Source organism: Dromaius novaehollandiae, chromosome 1, assembly GCF_036370855.1.
Source record: "Dromaius novaehollandiae isolate bDroNov1 chromosome 1, bDroNov1.hap1, whole genome shotgun sequence".
Classification (NCBI taxonomy): domain Eukaryota; kingdom Metazoa; phylum Chordata; class Aves; order Casuariiformes; family Dromaiidae; genus Dromaius; species Dromaius novaehollandiae.
This window is the reverse complement of record NC_088098.1, coordinates 109318546-109345139: the sequence shown is the minus strand read 5'-3', so window position 1 is coordinate 109345139 and position 26594 is coordinate 109318546. Positions and strand designations below refer to the sequence as shown.

The following is a 26594-nucleotide window of genomic DNA, read 5'->3' as shown; positions in this document are numbered from 1 at the left end:
TACCAAAGTCCTACCGATTAACTTTGCATGCAGTTATTACTTCATGTCTTAACTTCACCTAAGTTCTCACTTCCCTCTCACTGAAATAAATAGCGATTTTGTCATTTTATTGAAGTATGTCTGAGACTGCATTGCATGTGATTTCTTTGGCCAGTGAAAAGTTTTAGGTCTTCTGCAGGAGCTAATGCATCAGTAGGAAGGTGAAATGAGAGGTACTCAAATACTATGCAGCATTAAAATGTTACAAAAAATTGCACTACTCTTTTGAATATCAAATTAACATAATTAAAGATTTTAAATGAAAAAATCACTGTGAGATATAAATATTTACTGCAAAATTATAGGAACTTCTTGATACTTGAGGTAGTTACTGAAAAAATTGTTGATGCTAGTGGTCTTAACTGGGCTTTAAATTTATTGCTTAAACAAATGAAGAAAAAGTTTTATCATCTTATTTACTCCATAATTAGATTTATCACTTACTTTTTCTTCCATTCTCAGCACTTTTCTTTCCAGCCATTCTTAGATATTTTGAATGCCCTACAGTAAGAAAATATTCATAAGGAATTTGAGAAAGAAAAGCAGCATTTTGAGAAAGGATGAGGTGAAAGAAGAGACAGCCTATCAGAATCTGACCTCTGGGATCAGATATAATGATAACTATTCGTAACTACAATAGTAAATTTATTGATATGGAATAGAAAAATAAAATAGGATTATATACACTCTAAGAATGCAGTCCCCAATCCAGACTGGGATAAAAAGGTGTCTTTTGCAAATTCCCCGATGTAGATTTCTGATTGATTGCTGGTTACACGCTCCTCTGGTAAAACAGTGGCTGCAGGGCATGGATACATAGATATTGCTGAATCCTACTGTATGAGTCGGCAAAATGATAGTGGTGGGGTGTGTTGTGTCCCATGACTATTGGTTTAATACTTGTGAGCTGCCATGAGGCCTTTGTTAAATAATTTTGAGATGACATTAATACATTAACATTTTAGATTCTACATAACATGCCATCATTTTGCAGAGTCTCTAATAGGTATATTGATACTAACTCAGAGTTCCTCAGATTTTTAAATACTGCCTGCTTTGTAGAGTGGGCATACTAAGGCTTTCCTGCAGGCATGCATTTGGCAACTTTATTCAGCCGTTTCGTGGCATAAGTGTTTGTTAATAGTATTACTATTATAATTTATTTTATGGGAACATAAGGCATGAGGGGAATTTCCTCCCTCTCCCCCCTCACCCCTTCATAGTTTTGGTTCATCTTTTGTGTTTCTGGTAAAACTCTTCCTCTTCCCTACCCATGCTCCCCGTGTTCAAATAGACTAGCATGACAGCTTGGAAGAAATGATTCTCAAGCTTCCGTTTTACATTTTTAACTGGTCAAATAATTTCATAATTACTACACTATATAGCTAGTACAGAATTTGTTTTTAAAGTTAGTTAGAAATATAACTTACAGTACTGATAAAAAGTGAAAACTAAATCAGTCCAGCGATTGGTGGTACCTGTTCAGTTAACCATGTTGCAAACTTTGCTTGGCACTCTAGGCAGATGGAGCTTCTCTTGACTTTGTGCATGTAATTGGAGTTAGTCTTGGGGCTCATGTAGCTGGTTTTCTTGGCAAGAAGTATAATGGCAAACTTGGCAGAATTACAGGTAAGGCTTTTAATCCTGATATATGTATTTTAATGTACCTTGAATTGTTCTCATAGCTGCAAAACACATAGATGCTAGTATTGAAATATCAACAAATAAGAAGTGATTATGTAGTAGCATACAAGAGGAAAAGGGTATCCCTGATATAAGTTCAAAAAATTGTGAAAGTCTGACTTGAGGACCTAATGAGTTATAGCTGAAATTTTCCAACCTGGTTTCCTCTAGTCCTTCGAGCGAAAATTGAGTGCTGTGTTCAGATGCCACTTAAGTGGTATGCTACCCGAGTTTCTTTTCTAGTCAGTGGAGAAAATCAGTTCCCTCCGAAAGGAGATTCAAAAGGTCTTAGAGTCAGAGCATAGGATTCATTTTTAGGGTGACAAACAGTTTTAGGATTCACTTTTAGATGTTGATTCCTAGAGCAAGATCTTCAGTGCTAATTTGGGTACACAGGCTCGTAATACTACTCGTGGTGAAAGAACAAAACTCACAGTAGCTAATGTGTTGAGAAGGAAGCTGGCTAAGCTGACTAACAGAAAGTGCTGGTAAGAGGTGACTCTTGGATCCTGATACTTAGGATTTGTGAAAGCAGCTGTCCTCAGGCTGAAAGGAGGCAGTTATCTCTGCTTGAGATGCATAGCTCCAAACCCTCTCTTCAGATTACTTACCAAAGTATATTTTTTCCAAAATGTAATAGGAGTTAGTCTTAAAAAAGGGAAGTAGAGACTCTTTCCCTTTAGTACAATAATATGCAAGTCAGGGTGTTTTCTAGGAGTGTGACAGGCTCCAGTTATATTCCTTTGGTTATGAAGACTTATTTCCACTCTACCCAATTCCTTAGAGTTTGTGGGTGTGACTGCAAGTTGGGCAAGAAAGGGTTGGATACTGGCAGAGGGAGACACTGAAGGTTCATGAGGGGTTAAACAGGATAGCTTTAATAAAGGACTTACACTGCAGATTGCGCAGGGATCCCCAGGAACCGCGAGGAGGAGTTGCCGATGGGAGGCTGCTGGAGGTATGGGTCAGATGCACAGGCAGGATGCACAGGTCGGACGCCCAGGCGGGACTCAACTCACTGTTCCTAAGGACCCCTTAAGTCTGCTAGAACTGTTTCCTTATCTCAGCTGTGCTGCCCTTGAGTAGCTACTGCCCAGGAAGCAGCTAGATGTTGTTGACAAAAGGGAATATGCCTGTCTGGCCCTGACGGGATTTTGGTCAGTGTGTAGTTTCACAAACTGGGCCTGCGACCACGTACTCTGCCAGTCACTGACTCCTCGCCAGGTCTTCCGCAGGTGTTGTCACTACAGTGGGCTTCACTGACTGGGGCAGGCTTGGTACCAGTATTAGGTTAGCAGGCCTGGGGCCTTTTTGACTTCTTGCAGTGATTGGGAGCTAGCAGATCTATATCATTTCTGAACTCAGATGCTCAAAGGTAAATGGAATTGAGTGAAATGTTCCAATCATCTTACTATAATTATAAATATTGATAAATAAAGACAAAGATTGGTTAGTCTAAAAACACACGGCTCATAACTTCATCAGTGCCTGTTTTGATATTGTTTCCTTCAAACAAGTTGAGATAGAACTACAAGCCAGTGGACCAAACTGATGTTGGAAGAACTAGATTAAAAAAGAGAAGAGAAGAGAACACAACAACAGAACAGAAGAGAAAAGAGAAACTGTCTTCATCATTGTTTGGAGGTTTCTGAAATATGAAACTGATCACTGGACTAAAACAACGAACTTTTGTGACCTTGCATACTATGAACATTTATTGCTGGCATTCCATGATCTCTGTGGTAGTTTGGGTCTTAGTTACCTTGATCTTGGCAGGGAACCTTCCTAGACCAGTAAAACAGATATATCAGTTGAATTATGCTACAAATTTGTTAGGTCTTTGATAAGCTACGATCATATACAGGGTCTGTCTTTCTCAGCCAATGAGATTGAAATTAGGAGTCAGTTAAGTGTAGGAATATGTTTTGTCTTGACTGTTGCATTTTCAATCTTTGCTGCTTTTTTTTTTCTCTTCCGTTTGTCTGTACCTTTGCTGTTAAGAAAACAGGAGGAGACCACAAACAGTCAGCAGCTTCTCCTTCCTGTAAAGGACAGTAATTACCATTTTAAAAATTATCAGGCTGCAGGGTTACACAACAATAATTCTCTCTCACTAAAGGGAATAGGAATATGCAGTTTATGCTTGAAATACTTGGACATCCAAATCCTTTCCTCTTTGAGTTAAAGTGTTTTTGTGGATCATAGTTGGAATCTCTTCTGTGTTGCTGAGTTTTGATTTGAATACAAGATTTCCAGATCTCTTCCAGGTGAAAATTTGGTCAAAAGCTAATATTTTACTTAGTTTCATATAACTTTCTCTGTAAGTAATTTCAACATCAACAGATAAAATGACTGAGGCAGACAATGCCTTGTTTGAAATTGTCTCTGAGATGAGCATTATCTTGGGTTTTGGTGATGAGAGTAGTTACATTGCGGATTTTGTTTTTATGAAGCACATAATATGTATGGTCTTTTCTGGGGAAAAAGACAAGACTGACAAGTCAGTTCTCTTGACTTTACCCCTAATGCTGTTGGCTTACAACTCTTCTGGAGAGCAGGGAGAGAGAGAAATTCAAAGACAGGGGTTGAACAGTCTTGTAGGTAGTAGGAACCATTGCTTTGCCTAGCAAGTTGAAGAATGGAATTTTGAGAAGAACTGTGCAGTTTTTTGTTCTTATTTAACACCCCAGGAAAATGGGTGAGTTGCTGTGCAATGCTCAAATGCTGGTCTTGTAGAGGACTATAGAAACAGACCCTCGGATTTGTAATGCTAACATTATTTTCTTTCAGGTCTTGATCCTGCTGGTCCTTTGTTCTCTCAAGAACCACCAGAAGGGAGATTGTATCATACTGATGCACAGTTTATTGATGTAATTCATACAGATATTGATGGTAATGACATAGCTTTAACTTTCCTATTTCAACTGGAGGAAAGGTGGGAAAGGGAATGAGAAGGGATAAGGTAATTCAGGAGCATCCAAATAGTGTTGCAGTGGTGTATTTTGTGTATCAGAAGGATTTCTGTGCTATTGCTTCCTAGTGGTTTCATCTATACCATTAACATCATATTGTACATTATTATACCTATTCTTCAAGAAATTGAAACTCTCTTTGCTAATGACTTGAGCAATGGTGGACCATTTCGTTCAGCTCTGACGTGAGTAGCCTTCTTATTGAGTGAGTTAAATTTCATGACTGAACCTGAAAATAATAAAATAACAATTTTCATTCCAAATAGCCAGCTGTAGGTATGTGTAGTTAGCCATATATTCCTGAGTCCATTTAATGTCATGTGACGGTAGAGATTCTACCAGTCATTTGTCTTATTTGTTATATTATATGCATTATGAATAAGAAAAAAAGAAGTCTTCACATTAAATAACATTTTATCTATTGCATTAATTTAAGATAGTGTTATTTATAAAATAGTTAAACATCATATTACCTTGTATGTGGAAACACTGAGCCTGTAAGTACATGATTATCACTGAGTTAAATTCCCTTCTGAGATATCCGGTCTCGGCTGTATCACATAAGTGTGCTGTACAAATCCATTGCTTATAATTCTATATAGAATCATATTACCGTAAGGTTAAAATGAAGATCATGGTAAAATCTGCTGTAATACATCCAAACAATAATCCGTCTTCATTTTTTTAACAAAAACGTAAGTAAACCTTTCAAAGGTACCACACTTGCCCCATTATTTGTGTAATTTTGTATCTGCTTTTTCAAAATATTAAAACTTAACATTTTCCTGTACAAATTTATATGTGAACGTGTAACACTTCCTTTATGTGAATTAAGATAATGTGTTAAAAAGGAAGCTATGTCAGTTTGGACTAAATCCTGCTGAAATCAGTCATGGTCTTTTATGCTTCAGGAAAAATATGTTTTTTTCTACTTTATAATAATTTATTGTTTTTATTAGTGTAGCTCAAAATCCAGTATCGGGTGCAAAAAAATGGAAAATCTTACTCTAATGAATTATATGTTGAGACAGAATTTTTGTTGCTAGACAGGACATACATTTCATAAATTTCTTAGCACAAATAATTCAGCTGCAACATGAAATTGTTAGTTCTTTCTGTTCTATCCATTCTCTTTTGTGGCAATAGGAATACAATACACAGATCCGTGTACATTTCTATACAGCATTTTACATGTGAATAACTTAAAAGGAAGAAAACATGGATTTTAACCCAACATGAGCTCCATTTACAGAACAAAAGAACAGCATATTTGCAAAAATTTTCTTTAAGGATTCCATGTAATGATAAATTATTCACTGGACAATTCTGTTTACATTTTTTTGATTTATGATGTTTTTACTTCAGCACTAGGTTTCAGGAAACCTCTAGGAACCATCGATTTCTATCCGAATGGAGGAATGGATCAGCCTGGTTGTCCAAAAACAGTATTCAGTGGTAAATAAAAATGTTTTCAATTAGTAGGAAAAGAGTCTGAGATCAAGTTAAAAAAGGCTAAACTGTATTCAATGGAGACTGCACTTGTTCAGTAATATGAGGGCTAGGGCATTGTATGCTTTCTTTTCCATCCCCACTCAGCAAATGAGAAATAACAAAGACAGATGAGGTTTTTTTTTAATAAAAATCTTCCTATAAGCATACATATCCCATCAGACCATTATTGTTCTTTTCTCTCTCTCTCTCTCTCTCTATATATATATATATATACACATATATATATATATGTAGTCTGCATGTAGTGATCATTATTTTTCTGTGTTCATATAGAGCGAGGCATGGGGGAAGATGTGTTCAAGTGATTTAGACAGGATCACTTGTGTACAATGTGGAAGTTACTGGCTTTATCAAGTTTTCACTATGTGTCTTGGGTTCCTCCTGACTGGCAATGATGAACTATTTTTTGGTCAGGTCTTTTAGATCCTTTAGGAACAGAACAGTTTTATGGCATGATCTTTTTTCTCAGAATCTGCTTAGTTTAGCCTCCATAAATCTTAGGCAAGGTTGCACCACATTGTCATTTTGGATATCTTTATGGTTCTGTCTGTATTTCTGTTACTAATTTGCAAACTGCTGCTAGGAATTACAGCTGCTGTAAATCATAGGGCTTCCATTTGTGTGTCTGTGAATACAGGGGAATCCTTTAAGATTCAGGATCATCTTTGCCTGCATGATTCCATCTCAGTTCCCTTTGCTAGGAGAAGAAAGAAAATTGTTCCCCAAAAAACTGGAGAGAAGAATCTCTAAAGTATTCTTCACAGTAGCTTTTTTTACTTAAGCACTCGGTAGGGGATGCAATAAAGCCTCAGGCTTATGCTTGTTCACAGTAATTCTATAAATTTGATAGGATTTAGTAGAATATTTGCATATAAAACCCTGTAGACTTTTCTTGGTATCTGTATATTCTAAATAATCTTCAATTTCTTCTTTTCGTGTATGTACATCCATTTCTTACACTTTCAAAGACTTATAGCGAAATAAACCACATGCAACTGTTGATGGTCAACTAACCAGAGAATAAAAACGTGGCTAAGAATGACTCAGTTAAATGGGATTACTTGGATAACATCCGTTCTCTCCAGAAGAAAAATGAGTACATATTCTTTGTATATTTTATTTTCTTTCCTAAAGGATTTCAGTATTTTAAATGTGATCATCAGAGATCCGTCCTCCTCTTCCTATCATCCTTGAAAAGTGGGTGCAACATAACAGCTTATCCTTGTGACTCATACTTGGATTACAAGAGAGGAAAATGTGTCGACTGTAAAGCTTTTCAACCAATGCCCTGTCCTGTACTGGGTAAGACTTATGGTATCTCCTCTGGGCTGGGTGAGATTTTCTCAGTAATTTAGGCTTGTTCTTTCTGTGACTACAGAGAGCGGTAGTCTCTTGTTAGAGATTGTTTGTTTACAGACTACCACATACTGTTTAAAATAGTTTAAGGCTTTGGCTACGTTAAAGCTATTTCTGTTAGACACAAGCATTGAATATTCCTAATCTTTGATTATTAGGCTTTCTAGTCTGGAACAGATTCACTATGCATTTTCTCTGTACAGAGAAACTGCTTCTACTTAGCCCATCACTGTAGGCTTCCATAATGCAATATCATCTCTAGAATAACTGTGATTTTTTTAGTTGGAGTAATAATATTCATAGCAACTTCATGGAGTCTCTGGTCTACTCCTCTATTGGAGTTAAGTTTTTGTTTGGAATATGTTTTTTTGGGGGGGGGGGTTTATTGGTTTTAGAGAGGATTTGGAGACAGCTTGAAAACAGCTACAACGGTATGAGCATTTCCCAGTTGGTACTGTTTTTTTAAAAAAAAAATTTTTACAGTGTTTAAATAGAAGTTAACTCTGAATTCATACCTTGTCTTCATCCTTAGACATACATATGTTAGTTAAATCAGGTTTGAAAATAGACCAGAAATGGAAAGATACATACTATTTTATAATAAACTATATACTATTTTATAATAAAAAGCAACTATAAACCATATCAAAGTAGGGCAGGAAGACTCCAGAACTTCCCCAGAATGGTTGTTAGGCATACTTGATGCACTGACACAGAAGGCCTCACCCAAAAGTGGAGAAATATTTGACCAAACGGCTGTCATCTTTTTTCTTAAATAACTATAAAACGTGTGAGGAAATGGCAGGCAGCTGAACCTGGGAACTGGGAGAAGAAACAGCATCCTTTCCCAGATGCTGACTTGGAACTAGCCCTGGTTATCTGAGCTAGATAAAGAAATCTGAGGGAGAGAATAAGATCAAGACCAAAAGACAATAAACATAAAATTGCATAAAACAAAATACTTTCTATATTACATCCAAGAGCTTAGCAGGTTTAAGGAGGATTTAACATTTTTATTAAATAATGTCCACAACTATAGATTAGAGGGCTAAAAATATTTCCTTTAATGACTGAAGAAAGAAAGGAAGAAATTTTACCTATTGTGAAGCTGTTCCATAACTGTTTTCTACAAATATGTGGGTTATTTTTTTGGTTTTGTTTTTATTACCTCTGCAGGAGTTTATAAACACTTTCTGGAGTTAGTACTCTAGACTAAATAGATTCCAGCTATCCCATTATGACAATTTTAGTGGTGCTAATATATTGGAAGAATGAAATACATATATACCTACATTCTGTTAGACTGAGATTATTCCTCCATTTTCCATATCAATTTACTTTCCCAGAGAATGTTTTAGAAAGTTAAAGCCAAATCTGTCACTTTGGGTGACTTACTTTTGTGTAATTATGTGTGTATTATGATTTTGCTAAGTGTGTGAAATGAAATTTATAAACTTTGGATTTCAGGTTATTATGCCGATAGGTGGAAAGAGCTCTTAATACAAAATAGTTTACCAACAAAAGCTTATTTTGATACTTCGGACCACGACCCATTCTGTAGTAAGTGACTGAATACATACTTAAACTCTTTATAGGATGTTACGGTTATTATTTGTTAGCTGATCTGGATTGAAAGCCTGTATTTGATTAAAAATAGAAAGTTGTTGTTACCTGCTGTATAAAATGGTGTAATAAACCATTAGCTGACAATTTGTAGACTGGGAGAAGGAGAAGAATGATTATGGCAGAAGAGTACCCAATAGGAGGTGAACTGAGTAAGAGAGAAAAGAAGAAAAACAAAAAGAAATGTGACTATAAGGTGACTATAAAAGTAATGAGAGAAAGACGAACTGCCAAGGAAACCAGAAAGTGAGCGTCAAGTGAGAGGGAAAAATCTGGACTGAGAGAGAACCTGCTTAGATGGGAACATTACTGCCATTTTTCAGAGAGCAAAAATGTGTAGCAAGACTGCCTTGAGTGGAAGAAGGAAAAGAAACATTTGTATGTTTCACCCTAAAGAGGGGAGTGCTCCACATTGAACTAAAGCTTCTCCAGCTATTAAAGATCCATTTCTCCCTAGAAATAAAACAGTGGAGGGAAAACTTAGCTGACTATCATGGATACACTATATGGGAATGACTGTTTTTAGCGTGGCCTTTAGCTACAACAGATGAGATGCTTACTTAGCCATGAGGAGGTCCAGGTTATACTGTCATCGAGTTTCCCTTTTTATTAAGAGATTTTACCGCTCTGAGTGAATGTTTGCACACTCTTCTAACTGGTTACATTTAAATTCTTTGATTTGGGGCATAGGGAGCTTACAAGGAATTCAAGGGAAATCAACTTTTTCCGTTAGCTTTTTCCATCATTTTGGCAAGTTTTGTGGCCAGTGACTGAATATTTGTTATAGTGGTAATTGTGCACTTACTTACATCACTGTTTCTTTCAAATGGCTGAAGAGAGGTTAACAAAGGTTTTATAGATTTTACATAAGCTAGTGCTAGGTTTATTGGTGCAGGTGGCCACCAAGATGAAGTTTTCTCGGTGTGAATGGAGAGAAGAGGACTTGGATAGCGAAACCTGAGGCACAATTTAAAAATTGTTTATATATGTTTAAAAATTGTTTATATATATGCTGTGGTGGAGGATGGAGGAGAAGGAGAATATAGGTTGCTAACTGCATTCCAAGTATGCCAAGCTTAGTGTTGCAGAGCAGCTATTTGGGTGCCCTTTGAACCTTTGTGTACTCCAGAGTCTTTTCAACCCTTTCTCTCTAGACTGCCCAAATCAGATCTTCTGCTGCCTGCCCTTCCTGACCCAGAGAAACACTTTCTCTTCCCAAAGGTCTTTTAGCTCAACCCACACCTGCTACCACTGTTCTCCCCTCCTCCTGTCTGCTTTGGACTTTGCTCTTCCATGTTCTCAAGGCTGCCCAGGCCTGTAGGTCTGTCTCCTCACTTCAGTCTTCCTGAAGAAAAATACAACTTTGCTCCTGCTCGGGCAAACACTAAAATCTGGACATTTATCAAAAGTCCAGCCAGGCAGAAACCTGATGACCGAAGAACACATTGTAGAAGATGATGCATGGTGGTCTGGGGAAGGGGTGGTAGTGGAGAGAAAGGGAGGGAGAGGTTTTACCAAACTTAGAAAGAGATAGATGGAGAGGAATAAGAAGTGTTGTAATGGCAGCATAAATTTAAGGGAAAATACGCAAGTTGAAAGAGAAAAATGAGTCTAATAAACCAGTCTGGAAAAGAATATATTTGTTAATTAAAGCCTTATTTTAATTCTGACATGTTTGGAAACGGGAGGAAATAGGAATAAACAAGAGGACTTAAAACTAAGTGAAACTATAAAGCTGGGCAGGACAAGCCCCATACAAGGTGTGGCTTGGTCTTTTAAGGGTGAATGTTAAAAAGGCACATGCCAAAAAAAGAGTTTCATTTTACTTGCTTTGAGTAGAAGAACTCTATCTATTTCCTCTGGAGAGCTGTCACACAGTTAAAATATTAATGGTGGTTACAGAAGTGCAGTAGAAGGCCAGGTTAGAGTTTCTTAGCAGTATAGACACTATAGCATTCTTGGACTGCCAGCTGAGCAGGCTCAGCTGCATACATCTTTCTCAAGGAGCCTGCTGCACTGAGAGTGCCAGCCCCAGGAAGCCATGATGTCTTTCCTGAGGTCATGAGTTGTCCAGGGAGAGGGGAGAAGGGACTAGAGCATGGGAAAGCAATCAGCCCCCCATCCTTTTCCTCCTTCGTCCCCATGCAGTTTTTCAAGTATCCATGGCTTCTCCACTTAAGAACAGGTTGAATTGCTCTGAGAGAAGGGTGCTTGGAGGACCTGTACTGCTGCAACTACTCAGGCTGGGCAAGCAAAGTACAAAATAATGTTTCTCTTCAGTTTTACCACCTGATAAAGCTGCTCACCTAGCACACTGTGCACTTTGTCTGTGCATAAAGCTTATGCAAATGCTCTTCCTCCCCTCTTCCTGCCAATGTACCTTAACTGTTTTCTGGCAATGCCACTTTTATGGGTAACGTGATAGTTTAGCTGTGCTAGTAGCTAAACTACCCCCACTTTGTGGAGCTTGCCAAAAACTGAGGGTGCCAGTTAGGGCTCAATTTTGCATTCTTTCTTTAGGTAGGTCAAATTCTTCACATTAATTCTGATAGTAGCTTTCTGATGCAAATCCCTTCCTTGTAAGAACTGGAAGAAATGAAAGTTATTTACACAGAAATCCAAGTAGTTGTTTCGTAGAAGCTACTTTTTGTCAATAGTCTTTTTGTCCTGGTTTGAACTGGTAACTTAGAAGTAATGAGTCACTATTACACTCATCATCCAATGAGTACTTTTAATAAATAATAATAACTGTATCCTGTTAAAGTCATTCCTTGAATCTTACTTTTTTTTCTCCTGTCTCTATTTGCAGCATATAGCTACTTATTGGATATTATTACCTGGAATAAAAGTATTAGGAGAGGTTTCATTAGAGTTAAAATAACAGATTATGCTGGAAGGACAGTAGAATCAGAAATGGATAGGTAAGTCATGTTTTATCACTAAATCTTTTTTGTCTCTTCATATAACTGATTTTTTGAGTTCCCTAAACCTTGCATCTGGCCTGTTGACTCAGCCAGAGAGTATCATGAGGTTGTTACTTCTTGGCTGCAGTTCCTTTTTCTGCATCTTAAATGGCCCAGTGCCACAGGTCAATGTTCCTCATACTGAAGTGATCCTCTCTCCATTTACAAACTAGCCTATGTCCTTGTATGTTGCTGATTTGAATCTGATTCTACATGTCCTTGTTCTGAATGCTCTCAATCCGTACATCTTATCAGATTTCTGTTCTTAATAATAATAATTAATATTACTCAGATAGTGAAACACTGACCAGAAAACAATATTTCTCTTTAGTGAGGCTGCAACATTTCAGCAATACAGAAGAGTCAAAATACTAACTGGATTTTACCAGGATTTTGACAAAATATCAAGAATTTCCTTGACCTTTTCTACAAAGACGGTAATAGGACCAAAATATAAGCTCAGGATTCTCCAGATGAGGCTTAAATCTCTTAATAATCCAGAAAGGTAAGTGTTCGTCAGGTACTGAAGTTGCGCATCAACTAAACTGCTCAGCGTGTTTCCTCAGAAATGTGTATTTGCCTCTATTGATTTTTTTTTTTAATAGCATATTCCTAAATGCATTAATAGCCTTCTCACCCTATCCGGAATCAAATTTATTATGTGGAAGAGATGATCTGTACATTAACATTTAGTGCACAGCACCCTAAGTTTGCATCTTTTATATATATATCTGTACGCCGCTTATTACAGCAGGCTCCTGCTGCTGCTGGTCACCATGAGTTCTACAGGATGACTTAAATAGGCCAGCCTGTCTTATGCCTGCAGTGATTGCATGATTACGTTCTCTCCCAGAAGATGAATTTATTAAGCATTTTTCTGATACAATCATATGTCTATACACAGCTTTTCATACTTGGATATGTAATGGAGCACTTCAGTCCAGCTGCCTGTATGACAGAAATAGGCTTTTGGTCTTGCTGTTGGTAGAGGCCCTACAAGACCAAAACACACAGTCTATGTTTGGCTGTGCTTAAAATGACATCATCTGCATTTATTGGTACTTAAATGTCATTACTACACTTACATTATTTACTACTGTTTTTAAATACTTGGTGGTATTGCTGTATATTCAGTTTTCAGATCTCTAGAGTTACCTGTAAAATGGCATTACCAATTAAACTTTACATTTTCATCATGTGAAAAGAACATATTCCATAGAATAGGTAAGAAATACGCAAGAGTAGGTAGTAAAAAGTGGCAGGAGTACTTCATTTTAAAGTTGTTATTTGCTTCATACAAATGGCAGATTCAACAAAGTCAGAATTTAACATACAATCTAATAATGGTTACCAAGTAAGTAACGAGTGGGAATAATATTGCGATATGAGTTAAGTCAGTGTCTTAAGTCAGTATACTGTATAACTTGAGAAATAACATGTAAGGTTTTATGATTTGATATATTGTAATAGTCTAGTAGAAGTTGGATATGTTATTTTGTAAAAATTTTGAAACCTTATTAAATTAATCTGCTATTTGATATTTACTGAGAAAGAGGAGGACACAAGTGGGAGAGAGTTAGGAAGAAACAGAACACTCAGTAATCAAAATAGTACCCCAAAATATGTATGTATTAGACTTTATTAACTTGTTGAAGGCCAAAAGTCTCAGGCTCTCAGGTGAACTGGTATGCTTTTATTTGAAAAACATTTGGCAATGAGATATAGCCAAAGCTCTAACTCATTTTGCAATTTTTTTCCCAACCCAGTGGTGATAAATCAAAAGATTCATTTCATGCAAGTCCATCAGCGTTCAAGACTTTCAGTTGAACAGTCTAGTGAATCAGGAACACTTTCAGTGAACGTCACTGACTGGTTTTCAGTTTTCATTCCTGTTCATTCTGAACTCTTGTTACTTTTAAAGTAAGATGCAGTTGATTTGTTTTAATATAGGATCCACTAAAGTCCTTCTTGCAGAGCCTCATCAGCTGACAGTCATGTAGGCGTATTAAAAGCTTTTAGACAGTGGTGGAAAAGTGTGTTGAATCTGCATGTGAACACGTGAAATTAATTTAAATGCAGATGTTAGGATGCCGTTAGCTGGTATAATTATATAATTGCTCATTGTAATTATGACTACCTATATTCACCTTAGTTAAATGTAATTACAGCAATTACTTAAATACAGGATAATTAACATTAAACTACATTAAAAAAAATCTCCAAATTATTCATACAGCAAAATACTAGGTAAAAGACAGAAGACAGGTGCAAGGATAAAAGACAGTAGCAGTCTCACTCTCTCCAGATCTGGGTTAATAGCAGACAGTGGGAGTCTGGGGAATATCACTGACAGAATTGTTTTCTGGACTGACCCTTTTTTCACACAGATGGTGTGTGAATGTGAAAGTACTAGAGGGTACATATCATTTTCAGACTCTTCTTCTGGTCTCTGAGATAAATCATTCTTGCTCACTCAAAAGAAAACTCTTGTAATTTGTATGGTGTCCAGGTGTTAGTTCTCCTCAAAAGCTTTTGAATATGTCAGTCAATTCCAAACTCATTTCATGGGGGAAGTAAGTGTCCCAAGTTATTTAGTCCAGCCGCCTTTCTTTATCCAACACAAGAACAGGAATAATAAAAAAGAATTATCAACACCTCTACAGAGAATGAGAATGTGGCATGCCCTTGCCTTTTAGTGTACACCAGCCACATGGGGCAAGAGATTATGAGTGCCTCCCCTAACAAAAAAATGATTTGTGTTTTGCACCTTCTTGGTAAACTGGAAAATCTATTCCTCATTGAGGATTACTCTCCCATGAGGCATGCCTGGTGCTCTGTCGGATGTATTTTGCTTCAGATGAGCTACAATATGTTGGAAACCAGATGTTGTTCTTTCTAGTATTCGTTATTACAGTTTGTCTAAGTACTGTATCCCTTGTGATTAGACAGAATTATTGCTAGGTAAAATTCTGTTAAAGAACTGGCTATGCTAACATATTGTGTGCTACTGTATTGCAAATAGTGTTGCAAACGTTAAAATGCGGCACTGTATTGTTACATGATATATTATGAAAGTTAACTTGGGATATATATACATATAATAATCTTATCTTGATTGGAAATTTGTCCTGTGAATTCTTTCAAGGTCTTTTGTAAGGATTTCTAAAATGCTGGCAATTTCTGTGCTTTTTTGTCTGTTTTCTTACCCTACCAAAAATAATAATACACTATTAAACCACTACATTCTAATTAAAACAAATTATAGATGAAGCACTGGATGACATTCTATGTTTCCCATTATACAGAATACCAGAATTTCTCTTGATCTTCTTAGTTATAGACTCTGCTAACTTAGCTTTTGTGGAGACTTTCCACAGTGTCATCCTTTCCCCTCTGTCCTGTGTAACATAGAAGTCCCACAGTCCTTTCATACACAGATAGGTGGAGCCATAACTGGTTGGAAATCTCATGCTAACAGGCAGCAACAGAAGTGGCTGGCTGCACGTTCTTTCCCAGGCTTTTTCCTTTAGCTGTTTCAGTGTATCCTACATCCCAGTCTAAGGTGGATTCTGTGGTATAACCACGTGTGTGAGTTTAGAGCAATGTAGAAGATCATTTTAAAATAAATACCATAGCGTATATGCCATTAGAGGTGCTATGACAGAAAAGGGTGTGTTAGTTGCTACTTGCCTATCTAACCCAGTGCTCTCCATCTATCTATAGCAGTGCATTAAGGGCAAACCTATGCCCTGTATTTGCCCTAAAAGGACAGCTAGCTTCTACGTTGACAAAAAATTTAAGACTTTGTGTCTGTTTGTTTCACTCCTTTTTTGACCTCTGTACTACATACATGATACTAACTATAGTATTATGGAGTTCTGGGTTTTCTGGGCACTGAGATGACAAATTACTGTCCCATGTGCAACTTTCTTATACATACCCTCCTTGCATCTGAATAAATGAGAAGGTAGTGTAATGGAGTTTCAGATTTCTTTCCATGGAATGAAAGAAGAGAAACTTTAAGTGCTAGGGAATTAAAGTGAATTGTTCAGTCCTAATGTGACGAAGTGTCGAGCTGTTCTTGGACCATTGTTCTAAAGAATTAATCTGAATGCAGGTTAATAGCCTTGGTGACTGAATTATAGCATCTCCATATTTCAGACTAGCATGATACACTTCTTACTCATGCCACTTTGCACCATCCATCTGATGTCCAGGCTGTTGCTCCCAGGCTGGCAAAACTACTCTAATGGTCCATAAAATAAGGTGTAAACTTACATTTCTTGTTGTCTTGAGTAACTTCTCTGAGAGGTGGTAAATGCTGCCGGCTTAATAATTCAGATACTAAAATATTTTTATATTTGTTTTCTCTATTGAGCATTTTTTTCTGCTTTTATAGGCTGCAGCTGTGCAGATATGATTTTGTACTGATGGAGAACATTGAACTGACCTTCAAGCCTATCCCATGCCAAGAGAGCGATATAGAAAGAGAGAGCTTCTACTAACCTAATTTCTCTTACAGCAGTGACATTTTGATTCTTTCCCAGGACAAAGACTGCAGTGACAGAGGAGATGAGATAAGCTAGATTTATTTTCAAGAATCTATGTGGTAATATTTATTACTTCCTTTGAGTGCCTTAGAGTGAAGCTCATTGGAAAGTTCAGATATCTGTATATTTGGGAAATTTGAATAAAACAAGTGTATCATTTCAGAGAACATGCAATGGTTTATTAGTTATTATTTGTTATCGGTGAGGGGACTACTGAATTAAATATGAATTATCTGCATAATCTTGGCACATTATTTATCAGGTCATATGTATATTTAATAATTTATTCTTTATAACGGCTTTTACATTGAAGCATAATTATCTGTCTACTAAGTGAATTTGATATACTGTACATGTGATCTGTAGATCTAATATACAGCAATTCTGCTGTGCTATGTTCTTTGGATAAATGAATTCACATTTTCTTATTAATATGTCTCAGTCTCTGAGAACTGGAACAATAAAATTTGTGAACATATATGTAAAATTGCTGTTTAAATCAATTATCTTTATGTCTATGCCCATCTTAGATGAATATTATTACAAACCATTCAGTTTTTTTTTTCTATTAAAGCTATAGACAGGACAGTGATGTTTCAAGTATGAAGTAATTGTGAAGTCTTTCATGAAGAGAATAGTTTAAAGATGAACTATATCCATTTTCATTCTGTTTCAGTTTGGGCTCTTTGCAATTAGAGCTGCTGCTCAGGTTGAAATTGGTGACAGCTTTTCAGTTACTGGAATGTGAGCAAGAGTAAGCCCTACATAAAGAAAGACTGTCTTCTCCAATTCAGAACAGGTTCTCCAAATCCAGTCACATGGCCTTTTCTGATGATACTGATTGAAGAACAGATATGTATATATTTCTTCGTTAAGGTTGTTTTGTGTATTTAACCCTGGTTTCTTGTGTAAATGAGTCCTATGCATTTTGGCCTTTTCCTTTCTTTCCTATGCCCCAACTGTCCCTGCTGCTGACAGCAGTACTTGATTGAACCTGTTGCCTAATTTCATGTAAATGTGAATGGGGTGGAATGTCAAAAACCTATGAAGTGGTAAGAAGTTTTATGAAAATCAACAGCTAGGTGGAGGAAAGATGGAAGATAGTGCCCTGACTGAGAGAACACAAGCTAAAGCTTACTTCCTTATCCAGTGCAAGAGGCAGCTCCAGCCTGCCGGTCAGTATGCACAAAGCTCTGAACCAGCCACAGCATGTGCTTTTACCTGTCTAGACAGACAGGTAAAGACATATGGGAAGGAACTGTAAGCTTGGTTGTGGAAATGATGCTTGGACACAAAAAACCACAGAATTATAGACACACTTGTTCATGGCTTGATTTTTTTTTTTTTTTTGATTATTCCACTTTCTTCCCAGAGATTAGAAATACAGTTACATTACCAGAGGTTTTCTCAGATGCTGTGTCAACTCAGCCTCATCATCCCATCGTACACCTTCTTCGTTCCCTTCCTTTCAGGGAGTCATTAGTACAAAAATAGACATTTTTTGTGTGTTTATGTGCATGTGTGTGGAGGGAGGGCTTTTTTTTTTCTCCACTATCTCATTCCACTCCCTTTTTTTGATCTGCTGTTTTTCTGCTTGTTTTCATTCTGCAGGTTTTTGTCCAGCCTTGCTCTCATCATCCCTAGATTCCCCTGTACAGTTCTCTGACCCTCCTCCCTTTGTCACCTTGCCTCCAACTACCTGTTTCTTATGCTCCTTGAAAAGCCAGCATAGAGACCTGACAGTAAATTTCAAATGTCTTGAACAAGAATCTTTCAGTGGATGACACAGATATTCAGGCAGAGGAATGTGTCAGATGGCCTCTTAAGTTTCTGTTTGATTTTGTTTTCTACAATTTCTCTTAAATTCCAACAGTTTATTGACTTTTATATTCTCACTTTTTTGTATTTTTACATTGGTTTTAAGTTCTGCTGAGAAGACCTAAAGTACAGAAGAATTAATTTGATTTTTGACTATAAACTTTTATTTTGCCTGAAATACTCAATTTCAAGTTAGTATCTGGAAAAAATTAATAAAATTATTTAGCTCTACATTGGCAGCATAAAGGTGTTCCTTTCCAGTAATAGTTTCTGAGTGCTTGTACATTACCACAACTATTACTGAAGTAATTGTTAAATGGTTGGGCTTTTATTCAATTTTGTAAGTTATTTACCAATACCAGCTTAATTTTCATTGGTTCACTTAAAGACAGTGGGACATAGAAGTGTTCCTTTTCAGTATTTGCTAGGGTCTTCAGTATTTTCTCTATGAAATACACCTTTGCCAGTTTTTCTTCCAAAAGTAGGGTAGAACTTTGTTATAAAAGCCTTTGAAAAGGAGAACTTACACTATATGCAATGGACTCCTAGCCTCATGCATCCTTTATCTATCATGTAAGGACAGTGGCAAAATGTTGCTTACACAAGCAGTCATGATATGTTGAGTTGAGAGCTAGAGCATAAGACATGAGCAAGAGAATGTGAGGAACTGAGGACTAAGATATCTTTCTAGAGTTTTCTATTATATGGAAATATGTATTTCCATAAATGCATGGAATAAATGTGAGATAAGGTGCCACTGAAAAGACAGAAGAAAGGAGACATGTAGGTATGACTACCAGTGTTGCACAGTGATGCAGAATAAACATAATGATAATATTTTCACACATTTTAAACATACCTATATAAAGGGTGGGAAAGGAATAGTGACTTGCTGCCTTAATTGAGGTAAACTTGAGGTAAAGAGGAAAGAAGCAGAAGGGTTGATGAGGAGTTCCAAGTAATCAAAGTGAGACAAAATGAAACAGGGTTTTGTTTCTAATTTCCCAATTTAGTTTGTAATTTCCATTTCTTGAGACTGTTCCAGGCAGTGCATTTCTAGTGCATAATTGCACTTCTCAAATGGCTAACCACTTGGACTATAGCCTTCTGTCTCCCAGCACCTATGAAAATATGCTGTCATTGTTCAGAAATGCACTGCTTGATATGGCCCACTGCCACATACCACTTTGTACTAATTCTGTCAGCTCTCCTGAGCTCAGCAGAAGGTATCAGGGTCAGACAGAAAATGGAAATCTTCCAAGGAGTTCCCTGTTTTGAAAGGAGCGGTGGTGACAGTTCAGTGGCGCACACGTCTCCTTGCACGTCAGAGCTGAAGATGGGGTTCGATGGATTACAATACTCTTCTGCGTTGCCTGTCAGGTTACAAAATATCCACTAGCATCTTTAATTTTACTACAAAAAGGTGTACATATGTTTTAACTGAGAAAATTCAATCAATTTCGATTGGAAAAACCTAAAGCGAGGAAACATGTCACTTCAGGCTGTTTTGACTTGACCTGAAATATTTGCCTTGCAGAACTAAACTAAATTCTTTTATTTTCTTCTGGATCAATATTCAGCTGTAAGCAATGGCCTGCTGGGAGGCCTGGTGATACTGTTTTGGTTTTCCCACCAGTAAAATTGAAGACTGCCCAGTCAAAAAACCTTCCCAATTTGTAATGATAAATTTTTCTAACTTTATTTCAGTAGCTTGCTTGTAGTTAGTGTTTTTAACCATAACGAACAGCTCTATACATCTGAACAACATCTATACATCTGAAGAAAGATACACTCCGATGAGTAAACCAAAGCCCTGTAGCTAACATATATTGTAGTAATGCCAAAGGGATAGTGTTAACATATACTTCTAGTAATGAACTCTAAACTGTTGCTGTCAAATGCAACAAGCTTTGGAGATTTAATGCAGTATTTATGTTTAGTGCTTGTTCACAGGAAGATGAAAATTTTAAGTGACAGGTTTATAAAACTAATATAAGCATGCTTTTCGTGTACTTGTGTTAGACCTGATCTGTATTTGATAAATCCATCTTTTAGTTTAACCATACCATTTCAAATGGTGTCACAGTGGGGATATACTGAGAAACTGATTAAGCACTAGTAGTGACTGGAGTAAGCCGCAGCTTACTTAGAAGAACGGTGATGGAGGAGATGTTTGCTACAGCACTCTGCCAATTCACAATAGGTTTAAATGGTCTAGATTAAGGATATGTGGCATGAGATCATTTGCCAGTTTGATTTGGGATGGCTTTATTGATTTCAGTGATGCTATACACAGTTAAGGCTGTGGTTTATGGTCTCTGTCACAGATAACTTAAGGATTGATTTCACATTGGGATTACTCATTTGTATCAGGTTAAGTGCACAAATATGTTGGTGAAATTAAGGACTATGTTTTTTATATGCAGCTAAGTGGAAAACAATTTAGTAAGACAACACTGAAAGAGGGTCAGATATCTTTTGAAGAAGAAGAAAGCCTCATGAAAACACCTGCTCTTTTGATGGAAATTTCGTAGAGTTATGGGTTACTTCTAAGGAGTGTTCCAGATAATTAACAATCATGTGAGATACTACTGTCTGGATAGTAAATGATGGACCAGCACAGCACAGCTGATGTGAGTGAGAGAGGAAGGATTCAGACGTGGGGACTTAAAGAAGTACTTAAGCAGGATTTAAGCTAAATCCAAAATCACTCCTCAACAAGAACTAGTGCATTTGATAGCTGTCACTGTAGGCACTCAATGGGTACCTCAGTTTCTTGTTTCACTTTGAAGTTTCCCAAATTTCTTCTGAGCATACTTGCATGTGTGCATCAGTCTCAGTGCTGAGCAGTTTGACACTGCCTCCAAGCTAATCCAAAGTCTAGGAGTTCTTACACCTCTCCCTTCAGTCTGGTGGGCATACCTGGTGCATGTCTCGTGCTATGAACGAAGGCCCACACAAGAGGTTGAGACAGACTGCCTTCTGTTAAAAACCATAAGAAAAATGATATGCTGGTGCTCCCTAACAGATAAGAGAGTAAGAGCCCCTGTTTGGAGGCTTGGAGCCATCCATGGCATAAAGGAGATTTAGGTCTAGTTCTACAGGTTCCTGGGGAGTGCTTTTACCTCCATGCTCTAAGCCCATCCTGGGCTGGGACCACTCTTTCCCTTCCTGTTGATGCTGTGCCACAGTGCAGAATGAGACCAAGATTGACTGTGCTAGAGAAAGAAAGCAAAGGTAAGCCCAGCAAAGGGAGTACTCAAAGGGAAGGGAACTCTTGGGTTACAGTCCTTGCTTAAGGGACTGTTAATACATTTTTTACATTAAATGGTCAATGGATAAAGTGGGCTAGCTGTTGCAAGTCTCTGCTCAGTTGTTCTCAACTCCAGCTGAATTTGTCCTTTCTCACCTGGTGAAGAAGAAGCCTGTCTGCCTTCTGCCACAGAGCTCCAGATTCCACCGCAGCTGCCATAGAGGCTCTGCACTGTGGCATCAAAAATCCCTTTTTAGTTTCAGCCTGTGGTCACTTTACATCCTTCTGTGTAATGTGGAAGTGTAGGAGAGAAACACTGAGTAACAGCTGTATGCCACAGAAAGTAGCATAGTAGCTTTTAGATAAGCTCAATTGTTAGGTCCCTGACCTGCTTTGACTTCCGTGCGGCTGGAGACAGCAGCTGTGTCTGCATCTCCAAGCATGGCCAAGGAGCAGTGCATTGGTAGGCGTGACTGTTGATGTGAGACCTGATTACTCACCATATGCTTTAGCTCTAGCTAGGTCTCACACTAGCTCTGTCCTGGTCCCACTGACTGACTGCCCATTAGTGACTGAGGTACATTAGGTGTACTCCTGAGGAGTCTTCTCTGCATGCTCTGAGACTGCTCTACAATGTGAACTAAAACATGGTAACTTGGGATGATCTTTTCAAAAGCATGCTGTGGTCCAAACTAAAAGCCTTATGCAGACACTGTGAAAATACTGCAGGATAGGGGGATCTGTACAGTAGGTGTATCTAAAAATGGGAAGATGATTCATATTTAAAAAGTAATATTGGAAGTGTGACAAAAGCACTAGCAGCAATTAATATTTCTGCAAAGCATAGAATATCAGATATCCAATTGTTTCCTGCTTTTGTGTTTGAGTAAGGAAGGGATGGTGATTTTTATTATGTTTATCAATTGCATGCAATTTACACATTAAGTACATAGTGTATTTACTTTTCTCATTTTTTTGTTTCTTATAGACTTCTGAATATGAACATAAAGAATGGGGTGTTGGTCCTACCAATGCAACATGCAGAGAAACAAAGGATAAAGTGTAACTGGAGATGAGAAAAATGAATTAAGATTTCAGAAGAAATGAAAATGTTGTCAGAAGAGGGCAGCCTTTTCACATAAACTATAAACCAACAACAATATGGAAAACATTTTGAATTATTCCTTTCACTAGAATTAAGCACACCGCTGTGGGGTTAACCATGTTAAGGCAACTGCAACATACACAAAATTTGATCAGAGCAAGGATGCTTCACTTTTTCTGCTACCTGATCTTCAAGGAATAGAGGCCTGGCTTTGTAGTGGTAGTGTTTTTTTCCTGTTGTGTTCAGACAATGGAGTTAGAAAGATTTTTAAGATGAGTCAACAAAGGGAAATCTGATCCTTCTTTCTTTTTTCTTTAAAGGCAAATGAACTTTTGAATACTTTGGCTATTAAGGGCAAAGTGCACTTGCTCTAAATATTGCTGCATAGAGATAAGTCAATATTTAGTTTAAGCTAGAGCTAAAAAAATATGTAAATTAAAGGAGCAGTGATTTATTACTGTATTCCTCTTCCTGATCATGACACTTACATGCATTATGTATTGGTATCTGTTGAAACTTTTCAATATTAAGACCTTTCCCCAGAAGCCAAATTAAAATATCCAGAGTCTCAGCAAAGCTTATTAACTTGGGCACAGTTGCTTGTGACTTCAAGACCAGAGTGTCCTCCTGTCTAGGAGCTCAGAGCAGGAGTGGTGGGAGCTCACATCTCATCTACCCATGGAAACTCCATCTGCTCTTTGTGGAGAAATTAAGAAGTAAAAGATTGATACAGGCCAAAGAGAAAGATTGCAATCAACTCTGTAGATATACCTTAAATCCGCAGAGTTCTTTGAGCACATGTGGATTTACACCAGACAGAAAGGTAGCCCAAAAGTTTTCAGACCCTCTATTCTCTTAAGAAGTCCAAAATGGTCTGCAATGTAATTACTGTTGACTTTTGAAGCATGGTTCATTTAACTCTTTTATATACCTTTTCCAGCCTTTCTCAGGAACAGGGAAGTCTATAGCTTCCAGAAGGGTTCTGCAGAGGGAGACTGAGAAACAGTGAGCTAAAATAGAGGAAAAGTTGGGCGAAGTTTATATTGTCTAAATTAATACAGTGACATTTCATGATGGATATGAAAAAAACCCTGAACGTTGTATGAAGAATACATCTGTTTTGTTCTAAGGCTGAGAACCCCGCCTGCTAGCTGTGCAAGACAATGCATTCTACACAGATTTTGTTTCTTAAAAAATAGAAAGGAAAAGCAAGGCAATCAGAGAATTAGGAGTCTTGACTTACCAGAGTCTTGATTTGTTTGTACATCTTTAAAATGGGAATTTTGCCCATTTTGAGTGCTTCTAATTCTGGCTGATATATCCTTTTAGCTGATACATCAATGAATCCCTGTGAGATGTAAGATAACACAGCCACTTCTTTAAAAAATTTTTAGTGAATTAGCTTCTACATCATTTTGACAAAATGGTAGTCCATGAGTTACAGGAGTCATTTTTAAAGTGATTGAGTGGTCTGAAGCCAGGACATTGAGACTGGAGTCAGCTTTCTTTTTCCTTTTTAGAACTGACTAGCAGCATTTCCTGTCCATAGTTGTATTAGGTTTTTGCTCCGTTAAAGCGGAATTTATTTCACTTAGCACAGAAATAATCTTTTAAAATACACTTTTGCTTTGCACAGAGTAGTCTAATTGAACTGGCTTGATGTTAAAACTGTTTAATTCTGCCTCAGAACATTTGCTTTGGCAATTAGGAGGAAAATTCCATGAATTAAAGTTTCATGTGGCTTTCCGATAGATGAGGTAGACTGGCAAGTGATTTCCAAGAACAAAGGAAAAAAAAAAGCGCTGAGTTGTTGTAATACAGAAACATATGAAATCAAAGCAAAACCTAGGTTTGGCTGTCTCAGTGTGTCAAAACAAAGTCAGATGTTGACTAAGCCAGTGCCTGGGAGCCTGAACTTCTCACTTTTTAAAAAATAAATCAGAAATATGTCCACTGAAGGAAACTCTAGTGCTAGAATTATGTTGCTGAAGAGCCAATGGAAGCAAAGAAAGAATCTGGTCTTATATCTGTATATAAACTGAGGTAATTCTGTGGCTCTAAGTCTATTTTAGTATGTGTCAAATGTCAAATTAGAATGTCCCCAAATCTTCTTAAGGTTTGGAAATCTATCATGATCAGAAATTCAGATCTAGACACTTGGCTGAGTGTGGGCTCAAGTTGAGTTAATGAAGTTTTCAGAGCATGATTCCATAAAGCATGTAAACTCCAGGTGATTTAAGTGATTGGTTAAGATTAGAATTAATCTTAAGCACTTAAATAGGTGTGTAATTGCAGTCTCAAGCAATTAAGTAATTTTTGCTCAAAGATCCAAGGTTTGCCTTGTGCTCAAAACTGTCATAAAAAATTTGGTTTGCATGTCCTATGCAAACCTATGCCTTTGTTTCAATTAAGAAAAACACAGCATAAGGGAGGAGCAAGGAGTGTGGGCTCTACCAGTCCTGTCCCTCCTATCCTTTACTCCCTCCTCATGGATGCTTTTGGTCTATAGTTTCCATGTTGCAAGCAAGTCTAAGGTGAAGGCTGAGAGTTAATCATAGCATGGCATACTGTTCAGCATGAGGTGCATGTGTTGTCATATATAGGATGACAAGACACACCCCAATTCCTATAAAATATGGCAAGGCATCTTGTAGATGCTGAGCAGATGAGGCTTTGGCGTTTCAGTTCTTACCCAAAACAATTACTTCCCTGTAAAGCCTTGGATTTCCAGCTGACTTTCCTTAAAGGAACAGAGGGCTGTACAAAAACGTGTCAGGATCTGCACATGCAGTTTGAAGGTGTTGTGGTATATTTAATGCATATTATGGTATTTTAAGATTGCTGAATTTTGGATATTTCCCAATGTTTTGACTAGCAAAACACATGGGATCCTGGTAGGTCCTCATTACTGAAGACACACATATAAATTGGAAATTTTCCACAACAGTATGACTCTGCCTGTCTGTTAAGAACGGTCTCTCCCTGAATTGGAGAGAGTGGACTTGTATCCTTGTCTATGTATATAAATGAAGTAAAAGCATTAGTCCTCTTACAGGTTATTGTGAACCTGTCAGCGGAATCCCTAGATCAACCTTGATTTCTCAATACCTGGATTTAATAAAAGAACTCATGTTTTTTTCCCCATTCTCATTTTTGCATTTTGAATGAAAAAAAGAAGAAAAACTGTTCTGGTCAGCAAAATTGCCAAATTTACTTTGAAATCACTAGTTCCTTATTGAGGAAAAGTGCCACTTTTGCAAAAACTTGTAAACTAGAACCAGTTTTTGAACAAATATAAAAAACACAGAGGGCCAGATTGTCAGACAGCATAGTAGTGTATAGCTCAAATGAGCTATGAATCAAGTGAAGGACTTGTTCTGATTTATATTGTATCTGGTCCATCTGCCTTAACTACTGCAATCAAAAGGAATGTCTTTTTTGATGTCTTCTGAATCTAATTTGTTTTTTCTTGCTATCATTATCTTCTTGGTTGTTCTTTGTCATACCTACATTTACATGTTCTTAAATGCAATAAACTGGGGTGGGGGAGGAGTATCATTGGATGAAAGGAGGCCCAGTTTAGCACTGACCAAGAGTTTGCGCCAACTGTTCAGCAGCCCACACAAAAAGATTGTGGGTTGCTGGGGGTTTTTGAGTGGGAAGGCTGGGGAGATGTTGGGGGAGGGACATGCAGATAAGCTCCTTTACTGAAAAAGGAAA

General features: G+C 37.4%; 1 protein-coding gene across 2 annotated transcripts in view; it reads left to right on the top strand.

The window, feature by feature from the left end:
* The window catches only part of LIPI (lipase I), a 29963-nt gene extending 3951 nt beyond the window's left edge, over positions 1-26012 (top strand). The window contains exons 3-10 of one of the 2 annotated variants that reach the window (XM_026108008.2): positions 1560-1668; positions 4513-4614; positions 6060-6149; positions 7341-7508; positions 9030-9122; positions 11995-12106; positions 12480-12653; positions 22758-26012. In XM_026108008.2, coding sequence (XP_025963793.1) covers positions 1560-1668; positions 4513-4614; positions 6060-6149; positions 7341-7508; positions 9030-9122; positions 11995-12106; positions 12480-12653; positions 22758-22845 — 936 coding nt within the window. In that variant the 3' untranslated portion in view covers positions 22846-26012. Of the gene's footprint in view, positions 1-1559; positions 1669-4512; positions 4615-6059; positions 6150-7340; positions 7509-9029; positions 9123-11994; positions 12107-12479; positions 12654-16547; positions 17186-22757 lie in introns of those variants that run through there. The other variant, XM_026108007.2, reaches the window with a different exon arrangement.
* The last annotated feature ends 582 nt before the right edge of the window (positions 26013-26594 follow it).